Below are 27933 nucleotides of genomic sequence, written 5' to 3'. Positions count from 1 at the left end.
TGATGGATCATTTTAGTAGTTTACTGGAAACACCGGTCTTTCCGCCAAAAAAATCGGTTGGAGCATTTCCCAGAATTTCGGATTCTTCTCGGCTTTGATTTTTTTGAAAAGTTAAAAGCAGCATTACAACAAGCTAGAAATGACTGTGAAGAAGTCCATCAATGGTGGTGTCTGGGTAGCGAAGGCGTCCCATCAATATCATATTAAAAGCAGGAGATATCCCAAGCACAAAGCTATAAATGACTGTGAAGAAGTCCGTCAATGGCGGTGTTTGGATAGCGAAGGCGTCCCATCAATATCATATGAAAAGCAGGAGATTCACCATCAGAATTACTTAGTAGACATTACTTAGTAGACATTAATCAGAGAAAAAGGAAAGCACAGCAGATCGACTTGCCAGCATGGCGGTAGACGTGACGCCATCCCAAAAATGTTCTCTTCCTCTATAAAAAAGAGGAAGGGGGGGAAANATAAAACACGCAACAGCGCGACGTGGAGTATGATACTCTCGAATTTCGAATGCAATCGTCATCTTTCGCGCGCTCTTTTTATAAGAGACAAAAACTTAATGGTTGAAGTTGTAGTACATGTTGTGCAAGTTAAAGTTAAATTATCTAAAAATTACGAGTTGAGACGAAAAATTGATTATACGTTAAAAGTTACGGTTGAGAAACACAACATACACGCGGAGATGAAAGATGCCGACAACCAGTGCGAATTCTCAGAAACGAAAAGGGTGGAATGTTCTAGAAAAAAAGGGGTTCTGCAAGGAGCTGGTGAGGAATTAGGGGGAGAATGTCCAAATTGCGCTAACGCGTTAAGGGGTGAGAAGAAAAAAGATGAAATAAAAAATGTATTATAAAATTATAAATTAAGTCGAAAGAAATTAGTATTTTGATTAAAAAAACAGGATATTTAGAAAATTAGGCTGTGACCTAATGTCACAATACTGTTGAAATAACGAAAGTTACAAATATATGAAAAAGACCTTAGTTTTTCTATGAAAAAGTTATACGTTAGGTTTATATAAAATTCCAAGTGTCTGCGACGAAAATTTTGTTAATTATGATGTACACAATAAAAATTTCCACGTCAAATTACGGTAAAAAGTTTCGGTACTCCTTTACCGAAATTCGTCTTTTAGGGTAAAATTTAGTATATCGGAGCACATTTTAGGTTATCAAACTGGTTAAAAATCGGCTTTTAGGGTAAACTGGGTAAAACTCGGCAATTACGACGAATTTTCATTTTTTTTATTGCCAATACTTTAAGCTTCATTCATCTTTAGTAGTAGTAGTAGTTTTTTCGCTTGCTGGCAAACAAAACACAATAGCAATTACATACTTTAAATGCATTTTCGGAAGAGCATTGGTTTTGAGAAAATCTATTTACTGTAACACACATTACAAGAAAAAGTTCAATACAGAATTTTTGGAAACTTTGTATGTAGATTTTAAATGATATTAAATATGTTTTGAATTAATAGCTAACGTCTATGTGTGAATTTTATTATTTTTATCATGCTTTAAGTAATAATCTTTAGAATTTTTATTTAAAAAATCAATAATCGAAATAATAATCAATCCTGAACAATAAATTTAGTTTTATTACATTGCATATCTGGAATATTTAAAAGATTCTTGTTCAAAACACATGTAGGTAATCATATTATTGATTTTGGGAAAAAATTATTTTGATAATTAGCATTATAATTTTTTATAGAGTTGCTGGCGTGACATAAAAAAATTTGTAGTTTTTATGCTTAAATTTGTCATTATTTTGAAAAAAAAATTGTTTTAAAAGTGTTTGAATTTTACTTTAGACTTACAATGTTAGGATCCCTGCTTACCAAAAATGAAAAAAAAGTTTTAATTGAATTTTTTTAGTTGTGTCGAACTATGTGCCATGCTGAAATAAGCATAACATATTTCCTAATGTTTAAAAAAAAGAAAAAATTATTATCTTATTTAATCCTTTTTTCAATAAATAGAAATCATTAACATAACTGTAATATTTTTATACCAAAACCGTGAATTAAGTGCAGAATAAAATCTATTTTTAGAGATTCCCTCTACAGCTGCCTAGCACAAGAGCATATATTTATCGAATCGAAAAATATTTTGATTATTTATCGAATTTAAATCTTCATTAAAGCAATTCCTATTTGTTGAATATCTTCACACTCTGGACAATAAAATAATTGGACGAATGGATTATGGTAATCGCCCACAATGATTCATCAACATTCATGATGATTAATGTTAATCATCACCTACAGGAAAATATTTTACTAATTACTGCCTTCTTCAACTAATGATAAATACTCTAACATTTTCAACAGAAATTCTGCACTATCAATTTCCTTCTTGAAAATAAAACTTTTTCCCGGACACTATGTTAGATATCTAAAAAAAAATTTGAAAAATTACATTTTCAGCATTTTTTAAAAAAAACTTTTAATGGTTAAAAATGCAACTATTAAACTGAAATTCTTCTAGAAAACAGTATACCTGAACTGAAATTTTTTTTCACTAATTCCAATTCTTGTACTAAAGTGGTTAAAAACTAAAGCATTAGATTGAAATTTCTTTAAAGATATTTCATTGTGTAATTTGATCGCAAACTGAAGGAAAAGTTATCCAATCTCAACTTTAGTGATTAAAAAATCCAATCATTAGATTAAATATGTTTTCAACGCCTTAATTATTTTTGTAGAATATTATCAAATCTCAAATAAGATGTAACTGTAAATAAAATGTGTATTTCAAAGTTATCCGTTTTTTTACCGTTTGTTAGTTTTATAAATATGTAAAATGTGTAAATTCATTTTTATGAAATTAGTGTTTTCTCTTTTTTTAGGACTATTCATTCGGTGACATCTTAAGTACGTTATTGATCACTTTAACATTAGGTCTCCTTTTAATTTCCATTTTTTTTCACCACCTATTTAAAGCTGATTACCGACCTGGATACAGGACAATGCCCTTTATTTGGTATCCAATGGTGACAACTATTTACAAGATTTCAAAACAAGCCTTCGTTCTATCAAAAATATGTAAGTCCTTTGTTTTAATTAACTGCACGATTAAGCTTTTTCTTCCCCTTTAAATTAAAACAGGTGAAAGGAACTGTATGAACAAAATTTGTTTTACCTGAATACTTTTATGTGTTCACCTCCTTCTCTCACCTACCCCTTTTATATCAATTATATAAATGCAATTATTTTTACTTTTTCACGATAAACGAATTTTTATATCAAAATTAAAATTTATTGAAAATTAAAAGATTCCGACATTTTTATCGCATTAGCACGGATTCAGTTCCCAAGTTCATTGGAATAAAATTTTGACCTAATTTTGCTCGGCTAACATTGCAACTTAATTTATAGTTTTATTTTCCATGATTTCATTTAATTTTCGGAAGCTGGGAAGAATTGTTAGTCCTTTTTCCCGTAAGAAATTATTTAGTAACAGTAACGCATCAATATGTAGCAACAGTAATTTAACTATGTAATGATATTTTAGGATTTACTCCTCAACATTTTAAATACATATGTTGAGTGGCAATGGTTTCACATTAAGCCTATTTAAAAAAAAGAGGTTTTTTTTAAATTTCTTCTTAATTATTCTCTACTTAATTTCTGCTTAAAAATTGCAAAATGGTTGATAAGTTATATGACATTTTTAATATGTCTATAATAAAATTGTTGAGCAATTTAGTAATATAATCTGATTGCTTAATAGTGAAGGAGCACTACTTTTAGTTTAAAGCTTTTATTTTGGAGCTAGTGAGCTCTTCGAACTGCTCACTGACGCTCCTAGAACCTCGATGATTATTTTGCAATGGTTTCCTTCTCAAACCATGCAAGCTACTAAATAAAACCCATTTAAAATGTGTTCTAGCGTAAAATCTTTAGAATTTAAATGAATTATTAAAATCTTTCAAACTAATTCCTCGTAAATTTTTTTTTCAATAATAAGTTATTGTATTAAAAAATTTTTTAAATTGAAATAAATGACAAGCAAAAGAGAAATTTGCATATGCAAAACAATAATTATGCCTTTAAAAAAACAATTACTTTTAAAGATTCACATTTAAAAATCAAGTATAAATTTCAGAATTTTGAGCTATCATTGTATATCTGTCTAATGACTTACCTGTTAGGAAGTTAAATTGAAATAAATGACACGCAATTGAAGAACTTACAGACACTGAGCATTTATTAAGATTTTAAAAAGCAAAACAGCACGATTAATACTCATTTTTCAGTGAATATAACAAATATTCTGGGCTATAACAAAAATTTTATTTTACTTTATAACTGGCGTTGAACAGCCGACCTTATTCTGAGTTTATGACTACCAATATTCAACTCCGAACATTACAATAAAGAATATTGCTGTTGTTTTTAATGACACTTGGACAAGCCAACTTCACCATCCATTGGCCTTGCGAATTAAGTCAGTAGTGTGCGCCTTTTATTTAGCAAGAGCGGCTAACATTGCNTATTTTCTTGTTCAGATTTAGAGTCAACTAAAAAAATAAGACAAACGTTTTCATGTTTAAGCGGAATTAATGACTAATGCTTTAATAATTGAGTTGAATTTTTCTCAGAAAATTGAGAGTATATATCATCAGATAAATGGCACACAAATATTTAATTAGTTTTCTATTAATTTCGTTTAACTTCGTCTAATGCCAACTGAAGTACAATAAGCATTAAAAACTCGTATCCCTACATTTCCAAATAAATTATTATGCGTAAAATTAAAAAGTAAAATAATATGATTTATATTCCATCGCCTAACATTATATCTAAGAATTGTTTATTGTATTCACTGAAAACAATAATTAATTTAATCAATCATCATAATTCAAAAGCATAATAATGTTAATATTTTAATAATCTAAAAATAAATAAAATATCTTCTTCGTATTTAGTTACTTGGATTTATTAAAGAGCAAACAAGAAAACATCTTTTATTTACTAATATGATTGTGAAGAGCAATAAAAAAAAAATTTAAATCGTTGTTGCGTGAGAGAACATATTTAAAAGTATGCATTCATTTACTAACACAATGAAACAATTGAAGAATAGTTCTTTTTTTTTCTCTTTATAATGAATATGAAAGGGAAAGTTAGGAGAAAGCGAAGCTTGCGTTTAATGAATACTAAAAATAAACAAAAAGCAAAGATGTAACGTTACGATCATTTTTACTTTTTAAAAATGTCTTCCTGATTATTTATTTTTTTATTTATTTATTTATTTAAATGAAATAAAAATACTTTTTATATGAGTGATATTTTAATGCATACAATAAAAATGTATTTATTTTAATGCGTACAAATTTTACTGTAGTTCTTTTGCAATCATTTGTTAAGTTTGAAAAAATTTCTATATTTTATTTACAACTCTATTTCGAATACCGCAGACTTTGAATATTTACATAACTGAAATAAAATATCAATAACAAAAAATTAAAAATTAAAATTTTTGATTAATGTATTAAAAATGCAAATAAATACTCACAACATATCTATGTATTGTTCGTATATATCATACATAAAAATTATAATTGTTTCATTGCATATATCAGATAAGTTATTTTGTCAACGTTTATTTAGAAATAGTTCCTTAGTTTCACTTTCAACCTATCCTCAAGCACTGCAGACTAAAAAGTTCAATGTTTCCAAAAGTGATAACAAAAAATTCAAAATAAAAATTTGCAGTTCTTTCCAATCATATCAAACATATGTTTAAAATCGTTTCATTAAGGTTAATTTATTAAATTTAATGTTAATAAAGTTTATTTTTATTTTATTTATATATTTTATTCATTTATTTTTATTTTTTTTCCTTCATCTTCTTACACATTCTCGAATCCACATACTTGTTTGATGTTCGAACCTTTAACTTTTAAAGTTCATTCGATAAGTTTTGTTTCCTATCTGGTGACTTTATGCACTTCAACTTCGATTTCTTCTTTATATTACAGTATATAGTCTTCATCTAACTTGCTGTTGGTTTATTTTGTTTTTTTTCTTCGGGTAGTAGGGGGTATGATTGTTAGTGGTAATATAACACCAACCGCTGAAACTGCTTCCGCACTGGCAGCATGGTAAAGTCCCCCTCACGATGCCGTCAGTTATACCAGTGCTTCCACTTTAATTTCTTATTTAATATTTTTCCTTTTTGTTAGTTAGGTTGCTATTTCCAGTAGTGCTTTATTATTTACTTAGTCATTTCGTGTTAATGATTTTGGTTTTCTTCTGAAGTGCTGATACTTTTAATTCTCTTACGATGTAATAACTTATTTTATTTCATCTTAAAATATTTATCTTCAAATAATCTTTCAGCTTTGACATTAGCAGCTCGACACTGTCGCTGTTTGGAATTTTATGTATTATACATTTTCTTCGATTTCCATTGTTTATGTATTTGTGTCTTATTCTGAATATAATGTAATGTAATGTGACGTGACGTGACGCAACGTAACGTAACGTAATGTAATGTAATGTAATGTAATGTAATATTTTATAATATAATATAATATAATATAATTATAACATAATATAATATTATAATATAAATTAATAATAACAATAGAAATAATTCTTTCACCCAGATACCTCTGTAACAGGGTATTCGGATTGTTTTAAATTTTTCTTCCGTGTGCACCAAGTTTTTTTTTGGTATGTTTTCACAATCTCAATAATAGGTTGTCCAAAGTCAATCATTAGACAAGGTCTCCATAAAATAAAACTTTATTTACGCAGCATAACCTTGTAATTTTGTATAAAAAGCAAATAGACGCTTCGTTAGTTGGTTTTGTTGATGAAATATTAATCATTGTTTTTTTTTATGTTTAATCATCTATATATGTTTAATCAATAAATTATGGTACTTTTATGTTAAATCTGTATTTTTTTCATCATTATAGTTTATTTTTAAAGGCGTGAGTTCTACATCTTTTAAAATGGATCGTAATACATTATGTGCCCAAGAAAGGTGTAATATTTTAGTGCAAGTGGGTAAAAATCTCACAAAGTTGGAAAGAATTATAAATTAATGAAATCAGTTTGGTGAACCAATGAAAAATCAGGTAACGATTCAGAATTAGGTGCTGGGTTCAATGTATGCTGGTACAAATGGGTTGTTTTAAAGAAGAGAAAATTAGTATCGCTAACTGGGTCAAAAGAGCAAGGTAAGTTTGAGTCAAAATATCTTTATACTTACTTGACAAGAGTGTTTTTTAAAAATAAATTTAAATAGTTTATAGAACTATTTTTAATGGGGGTTTCTTCAGAGCTTATTGATGCAAACGATAATACAACTCAATATTCCGTATATTTGAATTAGATCCGGTCCCAATTACTTCGGATAATTGATGTAAAATCGAAGTATAATAGTATACCTTAGATATATTAATTATTCTGTTATATTTAGAAAAGTATCCGCATAAAGAAGTAGAATCTAATTTGAATTGCTTGAACTCTCAGTGAAATAAAAAATTTCCTAGGTTGTTCTGTCAAGCACGAAAATTATTGAAAAATCAGATGACTATGAAGGTTTTCGGTCAATATTAAGAGATGGTCTTTTTTTGAGGTATGCATTTTCCATTTTATGATATGTGACTAGCATGTATTTTGGATCATATTTGCAATGTTTATTTTGAATCATCATGTTTTTAAAAAAAATCAAGCACCAGTCATCACAAAGTTGTTTTCTTTCATACTTATGAATTGCTCTTAAAGTGTAGTGTAAAGCACTAATATTGTCAATATTACAATATATTATATATTATTAAACATGTTATGTTATTATTGTATTCTTTTCAATTCTTTAAGCTCAACAATATAAATACTTTTGTATAGTATTAAATATAGAATTACAAGAGCAATCCTTTGTGAGGAAACTAAATTTCATTAAAAATAACGATTAAAATCACAAATAGTACAATTTTATTAAAACCTATACCTGTTTCGGTGTAATAATGATGCACTATCATCTGTAGGATAAAAGACAGGAACGGCGAAAAACAGAGATGATTTGATCCGACAAAGGTTACGTCATACCAAATAGAGAATTCAGCTAATAGACAAATTGGCAGAAAATGAAAAAATTTATGAGCTCTAAATATTTAACAAGTATGGTATATGACTAAGGTCATTAAAATAGAGTTTTTCATTTTGATGATGAAGGAATTTTCCTCAAAACCCAAGTCAACACATGAGATACATTTATGGATGAAATGAGGCAAGAAAAAAAAAATCGAACCTATTTATAAGCAATGTTTTATGGTGGATGAACGTTGGAGTTCTCGATTGGTTTTTGATGCTCTTTGAGCTGATACCTGAGCGATCATTTAGTTTGTCCTATGTATGAAAGTTGTCACATTGGTTGGAAAGTACCACATTGGCAAGAAATTTTGCATATTCTCCTTTAACTGAAGCATTCAATTATCTGTTTGAGGTACAAAGAAAATATTTTATTGTTCAATGGGAAGATAATATAGAATTTGTGTTTTGAGAGAATTTTAGGTATCTGGAAGCTAATTTTGGGGCAATGGGAGCCCATCAAATTGTTTGTTTCGATTTTGATTTAATTTGTTCATTTACATCACACTAGAGCTGCACAATGGGATATTGATGACGGTCTGGGAAACATCCCTGAGGATGATCCGAAGATATGCCATCACAAATTTGATTCTCCGCAGAGGGGATGGCACCCCCGCTTCGTTAGCCCGACGACCTGCACATGAAGTCGAGCACTTTACGGTAGAACAGTTTAATGAGGACCAATACCGCACATCCTCTGTCCTTACGCAGACTGATCCAAGTGGTCACCCACCCGCTCACTGACCGCAGCCAGTGATGCTGACTTCAGTGAGCTGCTGGGAACCGTGTTCCTGTAGGGGGGTTTTATAGGATACATTTCCTTTCTTGTTTGAGATGACCTCTGTCAGGTCAAATAATCTTTGTGTTTTACCATTCCTATGTTTTATTCAAGTGATGAGGGTGTAGCATTGTGATACCAAAAGGCGTTATACGGTTTAATGAAATTTTATTATTTGTGATTTTAAACGTTGTTTTTAATGAAATTTAGTATTATGTAAGGTAAATGCAACAGAATTAGCAATTATAAAATGTACCAATGAAACTTAATATCCTTCCACACTTAATGATAGTCCATTTATGTATGCATTAAGTATTCTCATCAAATTGCCGAAATATCTAATTACTCATTATTATGAATTTACTTTAATTCATATTTCCATATCTTTATTTTGTTTGGAACACAGAAAAGTGACATAATTGTACTGTTCTTCCTCCAAATAAACATTTTTGTCCATAGCAGTGAACTGGCAGGATACGGTTAAGTACGAGGCTGTGTGCTGTTGCATCTTAAATGTATTTATCTAATAATGATATTATCAATCAATTTATAAATGAACGATATCAATTTATAAATGAACGATATCAATTTATAAATGCATAATATCGAATACAATATAAGACAAAATATTTTTCTTTAAAGAAAAAAGTTTACCGCAAAAAACGAAAGATAATAATCGTAGATTATTAAGATAAGCAAAGCCAACCTACGAAAGGTGACAGTAAAGTTCTTCGACATTTGGTTTTACTAATTCTAATACATCCGCTTGTAAAAAATCATGCAAAATTTTTTTCTTCTTCAAATATTCAGGTTTTAGAGACTTTATCTAAAATTACATTAAATATGACTGTACTTAAACTTATTTATAACATAATTTCCCATTTTCTTAGATTTTGAATTAATTTAGGAATTTTTTAGATAGAATTTCCCTTCCTTATTCATGTCTTCAATATTTCATAGAAGTATGGGATATTTTCAGCGAAACTTTAATTCGGTTAAAGTAAGTCTCTCGTAAACTTGTATTAGTAAGATGAGCCTATATAACCATTAATATTAAACATAACAATAGTTTTTTTCAGAAAATTCGCAGTAATTTTTTACTTTTAACACAATTTTTACACTTAACACAATAAATTTTTCACTTAACATTAAATTTAATGTAATGTTTTCCTTTCTTTTAGTAAAGGTGACAAATGGCGTACACGGCGAAAACTGTTGACACCAACTTTTCATTTAAAAATCCTCCATGATTTTACCCCCGTGCTACAGGAAACAGCCAAAAATTTTGTCGCTGATCTGCAGACAGTGACTAACGAGTCATGGGTAGATATATTTCTCATCATGAAAACATGTAGCTTGAATATGCTTTTGAGTAAGTTTGCCTCTAAGTTTTAAGTAAGTTTGCTTATTCTTCGGCACCACTTCAGAGGTTGAATAAATAGTTAGGATAGAGTATGAGGGACAAGAAAATACAGAGTCAAATACAGAGTTTTTGGGTGAACATTCGAAACTTTTTCACATCAATAAGTGTAAAGACGAGTAGTCGTTTCAGAATGTAAATTATGAAACGCGTAAAAATAACAAAAACGTAAACTAAGCAAATAAATTAAGGGAATAAATGCGGTATTAGATCCGGTCCCAATNCTCTGATTCCTTTTCTCTCGCCGAACCAAGTTAAAACGTGCTATCTCTACATGTTTCACAGCTTATTGAAATAGTTAAAGCTGATAACCATAGTCCCCGCCACTGCTCGAGACGAATGGCGAAGGAAGTTCTTTCCATGGACAGACTATAAAAAATTAATTTTAAACGTTTCATGACATCACAAGATGAGCAATAACACCTGAAACCATGCGCGTCTTATTCATTCTACTTAACAAGTAAAGTTTTCCCACATTAAATCAGCGATGATTTCATCATCGTGAATAACTTTTTTCTTATATCTCATTCTAGCTAGAATATAACAACATTAGTTCTGAATATAGCCTCTAGGTAGTGCTGCAAATGGTTTATTGAATTTTACGTAATAAATTTTCGTGATCTTGACACTGTTCATAAATCTAGTTGTTTTCGTTTAAAAGTTAAGGAGCGTGTAAAGACTTTTCAGGAGAAATTACACACGCAGATGATTACTCAAGAAACTGCAGATTTGCTTAAGATGATTACTATTTGTTCAAGCGTAATATTATGCATCCTAGTAACGAGGAAGCAGTTTCACTATCTAAACCCTCTCTGCGTTTGCTACAGCTCCACTCCTCGTAAGAAATTACAAGAATCGAGAAAAATTTAAAACCTCAATCTAACTAGATTATTGTTTTATTGAGATTTTAAAGCTGCTGGAAAAAATTTGGGAGTGTTTTATGCAGGATAAACAAAGTATTCCCCCTAATCTACCTAGAAAGATAGATGTTGCCTATTTCCGAATAAAGAACTTTGAAAATATCGTGGACATTAAAATTAAAATCAATATACTTCCACTCGGGCAAAATTAATGGTCAACAGATAGACAGTGAAACAAATTTGATTAATACGAAGATTGTTTAAAAAGAATTAAGCTGTTAGGATTAGAGGAGTAGAAGAATTTGAATATTTAAGTTTGTTGCGCTTTCGGTTGGATTGCCATTAAAATTTATCTTATTGCACAACATAATTTTGAAAGGTGTATTTAAGGTGTGTGTGCTAGTATTTTAATAAAATTGCAGTAGATGCATAAGGCATTTTGATTTAAATTACTGATATTAAAGCTATATATATTGAGAGTTTATGACCAACTGAGAGTTTATATTTTTATTATTATATTAAGTACACTAGATTAATTTGCCCTTTTTAATTTAGGGACTACACTTGGTTTTGATGTCGATGTAAAAAATAAAGAGGCCGTAGAATGCTTAAAAGCATCGGACGAGTAAGTATTTAGGTGCAGCTCTTAATAAATATTAATTCTAAGACTGTGAAGAAACATAAAGTCTATAGTTTCCTAAAGTTGAAACGTAAGAAAACTCTACACTTACATTTACTACGTAAAAGAAATTCTTTAAATTTCTTCGCAAATACACGTTAGTTCAATTATTTGAGGGACTTCAATGCTTTCAGAAAGACTTTAAAAGTAAGAGGAAATAATTGATTTATAATTAACTTCTTTTGCGTGGATTAAATACATTAAAAAAAAGCTAAATAAGTTTTGAAGATTTGTCCAACAAAATATTTTTTACTGAACAAATTATTTCCTATAATTTTTTTACACTAAACTACACTCGGCTATTTCAGCTAACTATTAATTGTAAAATAAATAATAATAAGTTAAAGCCACTAAGACTGAACATAACTGGATTCTTTATTCGGTAGACACCTACAATGGACACTTTCTGATTTCCTAGGGAACTTCTTCGGAAACTCGTTGCTAAGCAAGTATTGGAAAAAATTTCGCATCAATAGAGTAACAGTTAAAACTTTTAATTGCCGAACAAAAATTTTTCTTGACAACATATGCAAAACTATCTTGAACTTAGATTTTCCGGTAAAATTTCATCTTAACGCAGGGAATTCTTGGATAAAATTTCCCACGAATTTTATCGATTCTTTAAATTTTTTTTTTACCTGAGCAGTACCTGAGCTTATTCAACAAGTTTTTTTCTTGCAAACAGCATACCCTTTGATGAAATTTTTCCGAGCAGTGGATTTTGCTATAAAATTTTCCACTCAACAGTGGCAGTATTTTTCCGGGTTGCTGGACGTCATTCCTTCATAAGAGTTACTTAATTTGTCTCACATGTCTAATGTCACTGCTGTTAATTTTTACAATGAATTCGTATAAATAATGAGTATTTTAAGATTATGTTTTCAGTCAAAACCCTCCAATTATCTAATCATCATATCCAGTAATTAATTGCCTTTGTTGAAAAATTCAAGTCATGTCTGGAAAATAAGTATCGTTTCGTTTTTCCTCCACCACAGAGGTGGAGTCGCCATTCAGCGCATGCGTTCACATGTCTTTCCTTGATTCTCAACAACTGAGAGCCGGATTGTGTAGCATTTACATGAGCTTGTGAGAGTTCGAAATGTTCAGCACGATTGCCGATCCCCCAGACTGCGAAATGCGTTTTGAAAGTAAAGAATGTTAAGCCAACTGAAATTTATCTCCAATTTGTAGAAATTTATGGAATAGTGGTGGAATGAGCCAGTTCGACAATTCAATGATGGACGATCCATTGTTATGACGAAGCGCTGAGTGGGCAGCTATCTGTTTGCAATGATGGTGTGGTCTCGAAAGTGAAGAAGAAAATACGCTCAATCAGGCGATTCGCAATAAGAAAGCATTGTGAGGAGATCTCACAAATGTTAAAATCTCTTTTGCTTGAGATCAATGGCGAAGCAAAAATCTTCCGCTTTCGGTATCCTTTTTTGAAGAGGGTATAGATTAGTGGTTTTATATATGTCTGAAAAACGTTGGTATCTACGGAGAAAAATAGTTTCCAAAATGTTCCTTCATGCAAAAGATTTTAATGAAAAAAAATTTCATATGAGTTTTTTTTCAAAACAATACTTACTTTCCGGACACGGCTTGTATTAATCCTTACACTTGTTACACAAAATGCTATTTTTTGTTAATTGGCGTTCTTTTCATACTTAGCTATACTACCTGCTTGTCTGCACGCCTCGCTAGACCCTGGTTGTTCTCAGATAAAATTTTTAAATTTACGGCACTGTGCAAGAGAATGGAATCATGCTCCAATCTTGCTCACAACTTCTTAAGAAAGGTAAAAAGTCAACCTAAAGTGCTTAAAATATTCCCAAAATTCTCTTTTAAGATTCTTTCTCTTCATCTTTTAAATATGATTTTGATTTGCACAGCGAATTATTATTTTCTTTTTTAGGTAATAAAACTTAAAAAGCAAAATATGATCCATTCTGGCCAACTGAATTCAAAAAATGGCGTTAAACTCAATGGTTACACACATTTTTCTAATGGTGTGACCACAGAAAATGGAAACTACCTCTTCTTGAAGTCTAAAAATAAAGCTTTTTTGGATTTATTGTTAGAGCATCATTTCCAAGATAATTCACTTACAGAAGAAGATATATTAGATGAAACTCTTAGCTTTTTTGCAGCAGTAAGTTTGTAAACTAATTAAAAATAACTACCTTTTAAAAAAGAAAGAAAGTATTCCATAAGAAGAAAAATATTAAATTTTTTTTCTGACTTACATTGTGAAATTACTCTTACTCTAACCTGGGTTTCACTTGAAATTCAACAATAAACGCACTTCGAAATTCAACTATACGAAACTTCTAACTTATGAATCAAGCTAGAAGTTTCTAAACGGCGTTTTAGAATAATTCCGCACTCTTTATTTTGGGTTATTTGAAAGCCAGCTTTAAACTGTGTAACATTGAAACTCAATATGTCAGTCATAAAATTAAGAATAACTTTGGAATAAATTTTTATGATTATTTTTTGGTTGTTCAGTTTAATTCTACTCTGTTTTACTTAAGTGAAAAGCCAACTTTGATGTGTGTTGTGAATGGGGTAGTTAAATTTCGAAACACGGCTCTGACAGCTGATATAATATTTTGATCACACACAAGAATTTTGACAAGATATATGTGTTACGGTTATAATAATAAATTCGGTTATTATTAACACTAACCTGTCAATATTAATAAAAACCGCTTCTTTTGGTCAAATTGAGAAATATCTCAAATTATTCACTTTAACCGCTTATTATTAATAACAACCAATGAAATTTGTTTAATGTGATTCAACGGTTTATACAGCATTGGGATGTGGGTGTGCCTCTTTGTATATGTGTTACTGTTAAAGGGATAAATCCGGTTATTATTAATGCTAACCGGTCAAAATTAATAGCAACCGTTTCTTTTGGTCAAAGTGAGAATTAAAAAGGGGAGATTTCCGTATCGTGCTCTATTGCTAATTTAAAATTTAAAAAAAGGAAAAGTGTGTTCAGACAAATCTAGAGTAAGTCACGAGGTTTCAATTGCTGAAAATTTTTTTTGAAAACATCAAAATGCAAACAAATGATTGCAAGAAACTCCTCCCATGAGTAATCTCAAGTTATCTTGGCACAATTTATTTTCATTCGGATATTTTAATTTCCGTGTATCCTTGCATCAGAAAGGTTCTGGGTTCGAATCCCGGTTAAGGCAGGGATGTTCTTTCCTTCTCTGTACTATCTGTCCTCACTGTGGGAGCGACGTTGGCCCACCTAATATGGTGCCCCTGAAAGAGAGGCCAACAAAATCGCCCTGTGTATGCCTGAATTGACGGATGTTAACACAGGTGGGCATTGGAAAAAAGAATTTTCGTTTATGAAACTTCATGGCTTATTACAAGATTGTCTGAACTCACTTTTTCTATACTTTAAATTTTAAATTAACTACGGAGGTTAAAGAGAATTTGCGTTTAAAAGTTTCTTCCGTGGTATGGCGTCCTTTTAAGGTTGACTAAATACAGTATTTATAAACGTTACCTCATATATTAGAAAGCATTTTTTGAATACTACATGCGTTTATCATTTTAATTTCGTCAATAATGTTTTGCTAAAGTACGTTTTTTTGCATACATATTTATTATGTTTTCCTTTTATCAAATTACTGTTTGCAATTTAGGGTGCCGAGACTTTAGGTTCCGCTATCAGCTACGTTCTATATTCCATAGGTCTACACGAAGAGGTGCAGACAAAATTACATGAAGAACAAGACAAAATATTTGGAAATACTGACAGAGACTTGGTCGAAGAAGACATCAAACGGATGGAATATCTCGATTGCGTAATTAAAGTAAGAGCAGAATATGTTTTTTCTTTTTTAGCCTCGGCTTGAATAACATTTTGTGAATATTTGGTTAATCCTTGGTAATTATTAGAGAACAGCATACATGTTACGAATTAATTTTTTCCGCTTTTTTCTGTCAATTATAAGCTTAAGAAAAATACAAAAATATAAACTATTTAGAAAAAAGATGATTTTGAAATATTTTGAAAACAGGAAAGTTTTTATAATTTTTTAATTTACTCTGGTTTAGAAAAACTTGTTTTTTCCTTTATGGCTGAAACTTGGTTATCGTTTGAGAACAGCACGTATGTCACGAATTGAATTATCTCTTTATTTTTACTGCCATGATCTTATGTATCAAAAATATAAACTATTTAGAACAAAAATGATATAGAAATATTATGAAAACAGCAAAGTTTTTATTATTTTTAATTCACGCAGATTAGAACAACATTTTTTCACTTTTATAATTGAAGCTTGGTGATCATTTGAAAATAGCCCGCACACATTTAATTAAACTAGGAGGCTNTGCAGACAAAATTACATGAAGAACAAGACAAAATATTTGGAAATACTGACAGAGACTTGGTCGAAGAAGACATCAAACGGATGGAATATCTCGATTGCGTAATTAAGGTAAGAGCAGAATATGTTTTTTCTTTTTTAGCCTCGGCTTGAATGAAATTTTATGAATATTTGGTTAATCCTTGGTAATTATTTGAGAACAGCATACATGTGACGAATTAATTTTTCCCTTTTTTTTCTGTCTACTATAACCTTAAGAAAAATGCAAAAATGTAAACTATTTAGAACAAAGATGATTTTGAAATATTTTGAGAACAGGAAAGTTTTATAATTTTTTAATTTACACTGGTTTAGAATAACTTCTTTTCTTCATTATGGTTGAAACTTGTTTATCGTTTTGAAACAGCACGCATGTCACGATTTAAATTATCCCTTTATTTTTACTGCTATGAGTTAGGAAAAATTCAAAAATATAAACTATTTAGAACAAAAATGATATAGAAATATTATGAAAAGAGCAAAGTTTTTGTAATTTTTAATTCACACAGATTAGAACAACATTTTTTCACCTTTATGATTGAAGCTTGGTAATCGTTTGAGAATAGCACGCACATATTTAATTAAATTACACTTTTTCTTTCTAACAGCTGCAATTTTATAAATAATTCGCAATTAAAAGGTATTTGGAACTAAGATATTTTAGAAATATTTTATAAATTGCTAAACACTAAACGGCTATTCTTCTTGGTTATTTTAATGACTGTTCGAACTCTGATCTAGAGTTAAAGATAGATATATTGTAAATGAGAAAAGCACTCTACTTTTCTTCACAGTTTTTGTATATATTTCAGTTCTAAGTTATCTCAAACTAACTAAGTTTTGAAAAAATTGGTAACAGATCTAAAAATATAGTTATATAATAAAAATATTTTTTTTTCAGGAAGGTCTCCGACTCTATAGTGCTTCATTTGTTTCGAGACGAGCTACCGAAGACTTTAAAGTGTGTAAGTGTTTTTAACACAAAAATAGCTTTTACTTCTGCCTTGCTTGTGCTTACCAGTAAAGTACGCCATAATATACTTTTCCCTTCTTAATTTACAACTTCAACAATTCTCGTAAGATCTATTATCTAAAAATAACTTTAAACACATAAGCATTACCCTGTGTAATGTATTTTTCCCAAAGCAAACAACTTGAAGAAAAAAAAATGCAAACTGTCCCAAGTTTCTTAGAACATATCTTATTAAGTTCTATGGTTCCCAAAAGGTGCTCATGGAATCCTAGGGATCCGTGGAAGATTCACAAAGGTTCCAAAGGTTTTTGTAGACTGTGTTTATATTTATATCTAATCAATCATCTGTTTAACATTTCGGTTATTATTGAGAACGTAATTAAGTAACATGAAAGTAGAGAAAAGTAGCGAAATTTAAAAAATGTATGTTTATTCAACCAACAGTACATTAAATTGACGAAAAGAATATGGACTTATTAAAAATTGCAATAATTTTTCGCATTTGAGCCGTGGTAGCTCAAGGTGGTGGCTCGTTCGCTTCCAATGAGGTGAACCGGGTTCGAATCGCAGTGATGGCTAATCGTTACGAATTCTCGCACTGACCACAGTACTGACGTTAAATATTCTCAGTGGCAGACGGATCGTGGGTTAGAGACCCCTTGCCGTCAGGCTAACCGTGAGAGGTTCTCTTGGTTTTTCTCCCCATGTAACGCAAATAAAAAAGTCCTTCACGAAGACAAATTTCTCCCAATACTTGTCTTCCGGATTGGGCTCAAAATTACATGGCTACGGAGTTGAACGTTAGTAGTCGTAAACCCAAGATTGGGTCGGCTGTTCAACGACGGTTATAGAATGAAAATATTTCTCATCGAACTTTACAATTTAAATTTTTCTGATAATCATTCTTAATGCTTATAACACCTATTTCAAGTTTTCCTTTCAACGAAAACTATAATTCAGTTTCAGTTTTAGCACTTGCATATACCAAAAACCCTAATTCAGAACTTGGCAAGATGCCACTCCTGTCATACGCACTAAACTGTTAGACATAAAATTCAATTATAAAATTATTATTGAAAACACTAAAAAAAAATTCATTTTTCGTATTAAATATTTTTAAAATAATTTGTTGCATACTTTTAGTTAAGATGTTCTTAATTGTTAACGAACATAATTTATGAAGTCAGGGTTCCACTAAGAGAAGGGTGATCTTTTGTTGTTCCATAGGCTAAAGAAATTGGGAACCACTGTTTCAGTAGGAACATTCATATATTTGAGTCAGTTACCTAGCAAACATTTTATTTGCTTTAGTTATTAAATTTAGAAAAATACACATTTTGATTTAAAAAAATTCCTGATACTGGGTGTAAAATAAATATTGACAAAAACTTTAAGGGGTAATAGAGCACATCATAAAGATCAAGAATTGATTAACAAACCATGACCGGAAATGTTATAGAATGCATTTATTTATTTAAATTATCCCAATTGTATGTTAGTTTTACGATTTGTAATAATCTTTGCCATTGTATCGGCTACGCTTACTTTTTAGTTGACTACACAATTCAGAAAGGAAGCATCGTTGTAATTTTTAACTATGTAATACATAGAGATCCACGTTACTATCCCAATCCTGAAAAGTTTGATCCTTCGAGATTTTTTCCTGAAAACTGCATCGGGAGACATCCTTTTGCTTATCTACCATTTTCTGCTGGACCGAGGAACTGCATAGGTAAGGAAGTATAAAGAATACTAAAAATATTAGAGACATGATAAGATTCTATTTATGAGGTTTAAAAAAATTCATTCTAAGTATGCATTTTATAATGAACAATGAATATGTTATTAAAAATCACGAGAAGGACTGCAGCTTAAAGTTTATCTTGTTTCAACTGTATTTCTCCTCACCTAGAAGTCAAGTGATGTAAAAATGCGAATCATTTTAGTTAAAATTGTACATTGATGAAAACAATCAAATGGTAGAACACTTAAAAAAAAAATAAGCAACGAATATACGCAAATAAGGTATCCGATGATAGCTAAACTCTTTGCGGACAACTCAACCGCGCAGTGGCCTGTTACGTCGCATGGCAGTGGGGCTGTAATCGTTTGTTTAAAAGTACCTTATTTGCTCACCTAAGCTTTTAGCGTAAGGACGTTTTGAAACATCGCAGCTTAGCCAATCCTTGTTTTTAAATTTCTTTGTTTACCTATCGTTAGAATCTTTGATTGTCATTGTCTAAACGATACAACTAGATGGTGTATAGTGGGAAGAATAGAGGCGGGTCAATCACAGGCTACTTGTTATAGAGAGACCTCGTGGTTTCAAAAATGTGGTGTCCACTCAGTGGAAGCAGTTTACCGTGACAGGAAAAGTCATCCGTTGGTCCGATTAAGGTTGCAAAAGGGCTATGATGCCGGTTCGAGATTGTTATTTGAGACATCTAGCCAAAAGGGATTGATCTGCGACAGCAACAATTGTTTTACAATTTATATAACGTAACAGGAACATCTATTTCAAAGATGTCAGTTATTTGTTATTCTTATGTTGGACCATCATAAATCAGTCCGAATTTCTACATTGGGGTTATCATCAAAATTATAATGATTCATGATGGAATTACTGATGGTTACCATCAAGAGTATTTTGGTCCATCAATGGAAAACATCGAAAATTTTGACTTGGGTATCCAAAAGAAAGATTAACTGCGCATGCAGTATAATTTAACCTATGATATTCAAAATTTACCATGGCTTATTACTTTTCTCATGAGATTACTTCAATTTCATTTTATTAGTTTTTGTTGAGTTTCCATTATTTAAATTTATGGTGAAAAGCTTTGAAAGGCTTAAGTATCAATATAAGAAGCTTGTGGTTATAATTCATAAAAACTTGCGATAACACTAATTTTTGATTTATTTGAGCGGCAAGATACAAATTCATTCATATTATAAAATCTTTGTCAAATCCTATGGAAAATTCTTTCTTTGGGAGGTAGCACGTTTTGGTAAATTGAGTTTTTTATAAGCATTAAAGCAAATTACCAATTAAAGTTTGAAGAATAAATTTTATTTAAACATAATTAATTACAAATAAATACAGAAAGTTAAAAATGAAATTAGGATCATTGTACAGCCATGCTTCATCGACCGTGCCACGAGCTAAAATGTGGATATCGTCGGTTGCTTTTTTTTTCTTTCCTCCAAGCCCTGAGCATGTACCTAGGTTATGAAAACCCTTAACCATATAGCCCAGGACTTGGCCACTGGTCCAGCTCCACTCCAGCCTAAATAACATAATATCGGTTGCTTGTAGAAAAACTGGTTTTACGTGACTCCTGCAAGTTGAAGTAAAAGTTCTTTTTTTTGCATCACCAAGTAAAGCTGAGATTACAGGGCCAGGGCACCGCCGCAGTACTCCCCCTCCAGCAAATACTACAAGTATTTGGGATTAAATCGAACTCTCCGGCCAGATCGTGTCGTTGTCTGCGGAGGTTCAGTAAATTGTGTGGTCGTTGGAGTTATCGCAGCATGAGGTAATTTTGATATCACAGTTCGCTCAATGTCTTTGAGGAGGAAAGCCGGTTTTAGACGGTCAACACTGATCACTGAAGCTTTTCCAGAAATGTCCAGACAAAAAGTTTTTTCTGAACGACTGAGTACTCTATATGGTCCATCATAAGGAGCTTGAAGGGGTTTCTTTACACTGTCACGTCTCACAAACACATGAGAGCATGATTCAAGAGTTGGGTGGATGAAAACTTTTACGTTTGCATGTGATGAAGTTGGAATTGGTTTCAGTTCTGACATGCAGGTTCGAAGTTTTTGAAGGAACTCGTGTGGATCAACATTTGAAGTTGACGGATCGAAGAACTCCGCTGGTAGTCGTAGGGGGGTTCCATAGACGAGTTCAGCACTGGTGCATCCTAGGTCCTCTTTTACGGCAGATCTTAGTCCAAGAAGTACAATGGGAAGGGATTCAGTCCATTTTATATTGGGGTGGCATTTGAGACCTTGTTTTAGAGCTCTGTGAAAGCATTCGACGAGACCATTGCTAGAAGGATGGTACGGTGTTGTACGCACTCTAGCTGCTCCGATCATTCGAGACAGTTGAAGAAAAAGGCTACTCTCGAATTGACGGCCTTGGTCTGTTGTGATTACAGAAGGAATGCCGAACCTAGAAAACCAGTTGTTCACGAGTGCTCGGGCTACCGTTTCGGCAGTAATCTCTGGGATGGGGATAGCTTCAGGCCACCTTGAGAATCTGTCAATGCACGTCAAGAGATACTGGTATCCATCAGAAGGAGGGAGCGGTCCGACAAGGTCGATGTGGATATGATCGAACCGTCGAGATGGTAACTCAAATGGTTGCAGAGGAGACCGTGTGTGTCGGATCACTTTGTTTTTCTGACAGCTGACACAGGAGCGAGACCATTCTACAACATCTTTGGCTATGGATGGCCATACAAATCGAGAAAGAACAAGCTTCTTCGAAGCACGGATTCCAGGATGTGTCAAATTGTGAAGAGACATAAAAATACTTTTTCGAAATTCTTTTGGCACGTATGGACGAACTCTGTCATTGCTGGTGTCACAATATAAGGGGTATGGGCCGTCCAATTTCATAGTTTGCAACTTCAAAGTCATTGTAGAGTTTTCGCATTCAGTGAGTAGTTTCTTTAGTTCCTCATCAGCTCTTTGGGCATCAGCGATTTTAAGAAAATCAATTGGTGGAAGCTTTATTGAGTTTAATCGTGAGAGTGTGTCGGCTACTACATTATCACTTCCAGAAACATGGCGAATTTCAGTACTGAATTGGGCTATAAAATCTAATTGTCGAAGCTGGCGCGGTGAGCATGAATCTGAATTTTTTTTAAAGGAATAAATTAAGGGACGATGGTCGGTAAATATTATGAAATTTTGCGCTTCAAGATTATGGCGAAAGTGTTTAATAGCTGCATACATGGCAAGTAATTCGCGATCATAGGTACTGTATTTTTTTTCAGTTAATGAAAGTTTACGGGAAAAGAAACCGAGGGGCTTTGGTCCACTAGGAGTATCAGTATTTAAAACAGCGCCAATAGAGGTATCGGAAGCATCTACCATTAACGAAAGTTGCTGATTAGGTGTTTGATAACTAAGAATAGCAAAATTAGCTAATTCTTGTTTGCATTTTTCAAATGCCGAAATTGCTGCGCCTGTCCACTGGATCAAGCGTTTGTCGTTTTTCTTCGAATCTCTCAAATATTCAGTTAGAGGAGCTTGTGTGGCTGCGGCATTTTTTAAAAAACGGCGATAAAAATTTATCATAGCTAGAAAACGTTTAAGTTGGACAACTGTCTCAGGTTTGGGGAAATCAACTATGGCTTGTACTTTTTCAGGTAAAGGTTGAACACCATCTGAAGAAATCAGACAACCGAGAAATTTAACGGATGATTTTCCCAACACGCACTTTGATGGGTTAAGTTTAAGGCCGTACTGAGAAAAACGGGTAAATATTTCTTGAAGATGTTGGATGTGTTCGTCTTCATTAGCTGAAGCTATGAACACGTCGTCAAAGTATGGTATGCAAAAGTCTAAGCCTGTTAAAACTTGGTGCATAAACCTTTGGAAAGTTTGACCAGAGTTTTTTAAACCGAAAGGCATGTAAACGTATTCGAATAGTCCGAATGGAGTGGTGACTGCTGTTTTGGGAATATCCGGAGGATTCACCGGAATTTGATGATACGCTCTCGTGAGATCGACAGTTGAAAAAATCTTCTTACCGTAAAATAATTGAGTGCAGTCCTGAATATGTGGAACTGGGTATCTGTCAGGAACTGTTATGGAATTAAGTTTTCGGTAATCTCCGCAGGGACGCCAATTACCATTCGACTTCCTAACTACGTGTAGTGGGCTAGCCCAAGGGCTTTTTGATGGTCTTATAATCCCTTGAGTTAAAAGAAAATCAAATTCTTCCCTGGTCGCTTTCATAATTTCGGGCGATAAACGCCTTGACTTTGAAAATACAGGCGGTCCTGTAGTTTCTAAAAAATGGTAAACGGTCGAAGGAGTAGGCGTAGGATTTGCATGAGATGGGTTTGTCAATTCCGGAAAGCGGGACAATACCCTATCAAATTTTGAGTCTCCTAAGTGAATAGTTAAACTACTTGGAAAATCAATATTAGCAATCTTTCCACGTGATGTTAGTTTAGTTAGATTATCGATTAATCGGCTATTTTTTACATCAACTAATAAATCGAAATGTCTCAGAAAATCGACACCAATAATTGGCTGTTTAACATCGGCAACAACAAAACGCCAAGTGAATGGCCTACGAAGGTTAAAATCTAAAGTTAAAATTTTTGTTCCGTATGTTAAAATTTTAGTACCGTTTGCTGCGAATAATACTAAATCATCAGAAACTTTAGTATCAGATGCATAACGCTTTGGCAAGACAGACAAATCAGCGCCAGTATCAATAAGCAAATTAAGGTTACTTTTTTGATCGGCCAATAAAATACGATTAATGTGGCGATCGGTATGGCCTTCGTGCGATCGCCTGTTTAGTTTTCCGAGTAATTGCATGGAGAATTACATTTTTTAGCGCGATTACCAAAATTTGTATGATAAAAACAATATCCGTTTTCAGGTTCTTTATATTTTCTGCGAGCTCTAGAATTGCTGCGATGTTGAGAATTCTTTCTTTCTCTGTTCGGGTTTCGAGACTGTCTCACATAAGAAGTGAGTTCGCTTACTTGTTTAGTGAGCTGAGCGACTTGCAATTCGAGTGCAGACGTTTTATCAGCGGCGACAGTGTTTACGTGTTGATGCGAGGTGAGATCATTGATTTTGTCAGCAACTGAAGCTAGCTGGTCTAATTCATCATTGAGGGCTGCCAAAATAGTTTGTACGTTGTTAGGGAGTCTACCAAGCCACAAAGATTTTAAGAGAGGAGTGCCCACATTATCACCTGCGAGTGCTCTCATTCGTGTTAATAATTGGGAAGGTCGCTGGTCACCTAATTCCAGCCCTTGAAGAAGGGTCCGAATTTTTGATTCCTCACTCTCGGAATGCAGCTCAATTAATCGTTTTTTGATAGCTTCGTATTTCTCAGTGTTAGGAGGTTTTAAAACAATATCGCTAATCGAACTTAAAACATCTGAGTCGACAGCTGCAAGTACGTAATTAAACTTTGTATCATCGGTGGAAATTTTAGCCAAAGTGAATTGTGCTTCTAGCCGGACAAACCACAAGGCGGGATTTGATTTCCAAAACGGAGGTGGTTTGACTGCCACGTGAGCAATTTGATTTTCGTCTAGAGTTTCGTTAGGCATTGCGGAATGTTTAAACAAATTAAAAGAAAATTCTCAAATAAGTCGTGAATTTAGTTAACAAATTTGATTATGGATTATTATTAAAAATAATGTAAATATTGATGAACGCGAACATTGCTATAACAAAAATGCCATGTTTAGTGAGAAGTAAAAATAACTATTAAATTAGACGGTAATAAGAAATAAAAAAAAGCCACACAAGAAAATAAAAGTTACCGCGTGATACTCCTAGTGGAAACCAATTTAAAAAATAAACTTACTGAAATTGTTGAAACGCCATATCCTGAGTTGATGTTGAACGCGTGTTCGAAAAAAGGGTCACCATTTTGGTAAATTGAGTTTTTATAAGCATTAAAGCAAATTACCAATTAAAGTTTGAAGAATAAATTTAATTTAAACATAATTAATTACAAATAAATACAGAAAGTTAAAAATGAAATTAGGATCATTGTACAGCCATGCTTCACCGACCGTGCCACGAGCTAAAATGTGGATATCGTCGGTTGCTTGTAGAAAAACTGGTTTTACGTGACTCCTGCAAGTTGAAGTAAAAGTTCTTTTTTTTGCATCATCAAGTAAAGGTGAGATTACAGGGCCAGGGCACCGCCGCAACGTGAACCTCAGAGGGAGTCTCAAAGCAGACAGTTCGGAGCACCGCGTTTTTGAACGTATGTATATGTTACCGTGAATGACCGAAATCAAGAGAATGTCAGCCAATCACACAGTCGCTTTGGTGAATGACCGAAATCAAGAGAATGTCAACCAATCACATAGTCGCTTTGGTGAATGACCGAAATCAAGAGAATGTCAGCCAATCACATAGTCGCTTTGGTGAACGACCGAAATCAAGAGAATGTCAGCCAATCATATAGTCGCTTTGGTGAATGACCGAAATCAAGAGAATGTCAACCAATCACATAGTCGCTTTGGTGAATGACCGAAATATTTGTTATATCCGATTGGATATTAATTTTTTCGTTGATAATATTATATTTATTCGATATCTTAATATCTGCTGAGGATATATTAGGAGAAACATCAGTGCTCGGAGTACCGATTAAATGCATACTGTTCAATGGCACATGACCTTAAAGGAACATTGAAATAATACTGGGCAAATACATACCGAGCAAGGGCACTTAACTGGATCCAGTTTATATTTCGGAAATTTACCAAAGCGACTATGTGATTGTCAACATTCACCGGTAGAAGTCAAGAACCACCAATTTCGGTCATTCACAGTAACATATACACTAAATTTGGTGCGGATCGGTTGCGAATAATGGATTGGTATATGGTACATATATATAGACACATACGTATATACATTTTGCTATGCTTATATAGATTTAGTGGATGTTATTTTTAGATAAAACTCTATACTAATAGTAAACGTTTCATGTGCTTGTGTAAAAATTTTATTTTGTTGTTTCCAGGTCAAAAATTTACTCTCTTGGAAATGAAAACTGTTTGCTCTGCCATTCTCAGAAAGTATCATCTAACTTCCATCGACAACACAGATGAACTTTACAAAATTTCTAATTTAACTAATTTGACCAATGTTCCAGTGCGTCTCAAGTTTAAACTACGAAATAATACTTAATAGAGAAAATAATTTCGTAGTTTTTGTTGAGTAATTTAATTGCAGTGCTTGGGAGATCCTGTTTTGAGGTTTCACAATGTCTTAAGGACATAATATTAAAAAAAATGTACTTAAAATAATACAAAATTCACTCGAAAATATGAATTTGTTTTGAAATTTGACAAAAACTGATATTAAATAACTTTCATGGAATGATTATACTTCCGATATAAGAAGTGATCTTTCCTAAAATATTAATTAACAGATTTTGAAAGAACGTAGCTAGTTTTAATGTTTCGAGAAACTTAGTATGTTTTTTTTAAATACATAACGTACTTATAGAAAAAGCAACTAATACTTTAAAAACCGCATATTGCCTGATTGTCCTACAAAGCAACACATTTTGCCAGTTTAAAGGGGGAAGAAGAACAATTTCACAGTGAATTTTGTGACAAAATACCAGCAACATTTTGATTTTTAGATGGATTACAAATGATTGAAGCCATATTGACAAACTAAAAGTGTTTCATGGCAACAGTCTAAATTTTGTACAAGTGCAATGTTTATTACACGTCTAATAAAATGTGGGCAATGAATATTGAAAGATACGAGTTGAAAGTTACACCAAAAATGACAATGTGTATTTTGTGTCAACTTTGATCATTTTTAAGAAATTGCTTTGAAATAACAGTGAAATAAAAATGTAAAAGTTTTAGCGTCCACTAATTTATCTCATATATAATTAATGTATAATATCTGACCGAGTTTCAAAATTATAAATTAATACTAAGAGAGGTATCTGTCATTATAAATATTCAGTACATGAGCAAAGTTTATCTAATTTCTAACGCTTTTATTTTAAACGCCCTTAACAAAACTAAATAAAAGGAATACTTTACGCCAAAAAATATTCTTTTACAATATATTTTTGTGTTTAAGTAAAAAAAAAACAGTATTAGAAAATAAAAATTAAGTTAAAAATTCCTTTTTAAAAAATAAAAATTAAGTAAAAAATTCCTTTTTAAAAAATGAAAATTATGCAAAAAATATTCCTTTGTATTATTGCAAAATTAAGCTTAAAAAAATATTCTTTTATATTTAAGTACGCGTTCTGAACTGTTTTATTCTGAGCAATTTGTCACCAAATATAAGATAATGCTAGAAAACCTTTCGAAGTTGCAGCAAAAATACAGAAGCCCACTCACAAAAAGTAAATCATCTTAACTGGAATTGTCTGCATACTTAAGTAATTTGTTTAAAGTTATTTATTAAAGGTTTTGTTTTTAAATGTATGTTTTTAATCTTTTGTTTTTTGTTCTCAATTCAAGTTTTTTAGCCTTGATTTCTCGAATTTTAATAAATCTATAAATAAAAGCTTGGTAATTAGTGGTTTTAATATAGCAAGCTCTTAAATTATACTAGCACTTGATTATTGATAAATATTTGAAACTAATTTTAGGCCAAAATAAATTTTGTTTAATAAAAACTAAGTTATTTTTTTAAAAAATTAAAAAAGAATACTTTCTGATTTTAAAATTTTTTAAGCTAGTATGGTATTAAATAGAATATATTTGATTGCTTATTAGAAGTTATTTCAAGTCGTTAATTCAAATCATTAACATGAACTTTACAATAAAAGTATTAAAAAAATTACTATGAAAGTCGTACAGATCATAACATGTACTATACGACTTTTAAAGTGTGCTCAAGTCGTCATAGTATCCTTTTTCCTTCGAATTTCAGTTCTAAAGAAAATAAATTATAAAAGTTTTTTGCAGTGTCTAAAAAAGTGTTCGTATTTAAATAATG

General features: G+C 31.8%; 1 protein-coding gene across 1 annotated transcript; it reads left to right on the top strand.

Moving 5' to 3' along the window:
• Window positions 1–7501: 7501 nt before the first annotated feature.
• Window positions 7502–26846, top strand: LOC107447206 (cytochrome P450 4V2). Its single transcript, XM_043041421.2, has 9 exons — window positions 7502–7607; window positions 10079–10269; window positions 11733–11802; window positions 13528–13654; window positions 13772–14008; window positions 15525–15695; window positions 17155–17218; window positions 18779–18958; window positions 25979–26846. Exons 2-9 carry the CDS (start codon window positions 10239–10241, stop codon window positions 26143–26145), a joined length of 1047 nt encoding a protein of 348 aa, XP_042897355.2. The 5' UTR covers window positions 7502–7607; window positions 10079–10238; the 3' UTR covers window positions 26146–26846.
• The last annotated feature ends 1087 nt before the right edge of the window (window positions 26847–27933 follow it).

The sequence above is a fragment of the Parasteatoda tepidariorum genome, chromosome 7 (assembly GCF_043381705.1).
Source record: "Parasteatoda tepidariorum isolate YZ-2023 chromosome 7, CAS_Ptep_4.0, whole genome shotgun sequence".
Classification (NCBI taxonomy): Eukaryota; Metazoa; Arthropoda; class Arachnida; order Araneae; family Theridiidae; genus Parasteatoda; species Parasteatoda tepidariorum.
This window is presented reverse-complemented; position numbering and strand designations above follow the sequence as displayed.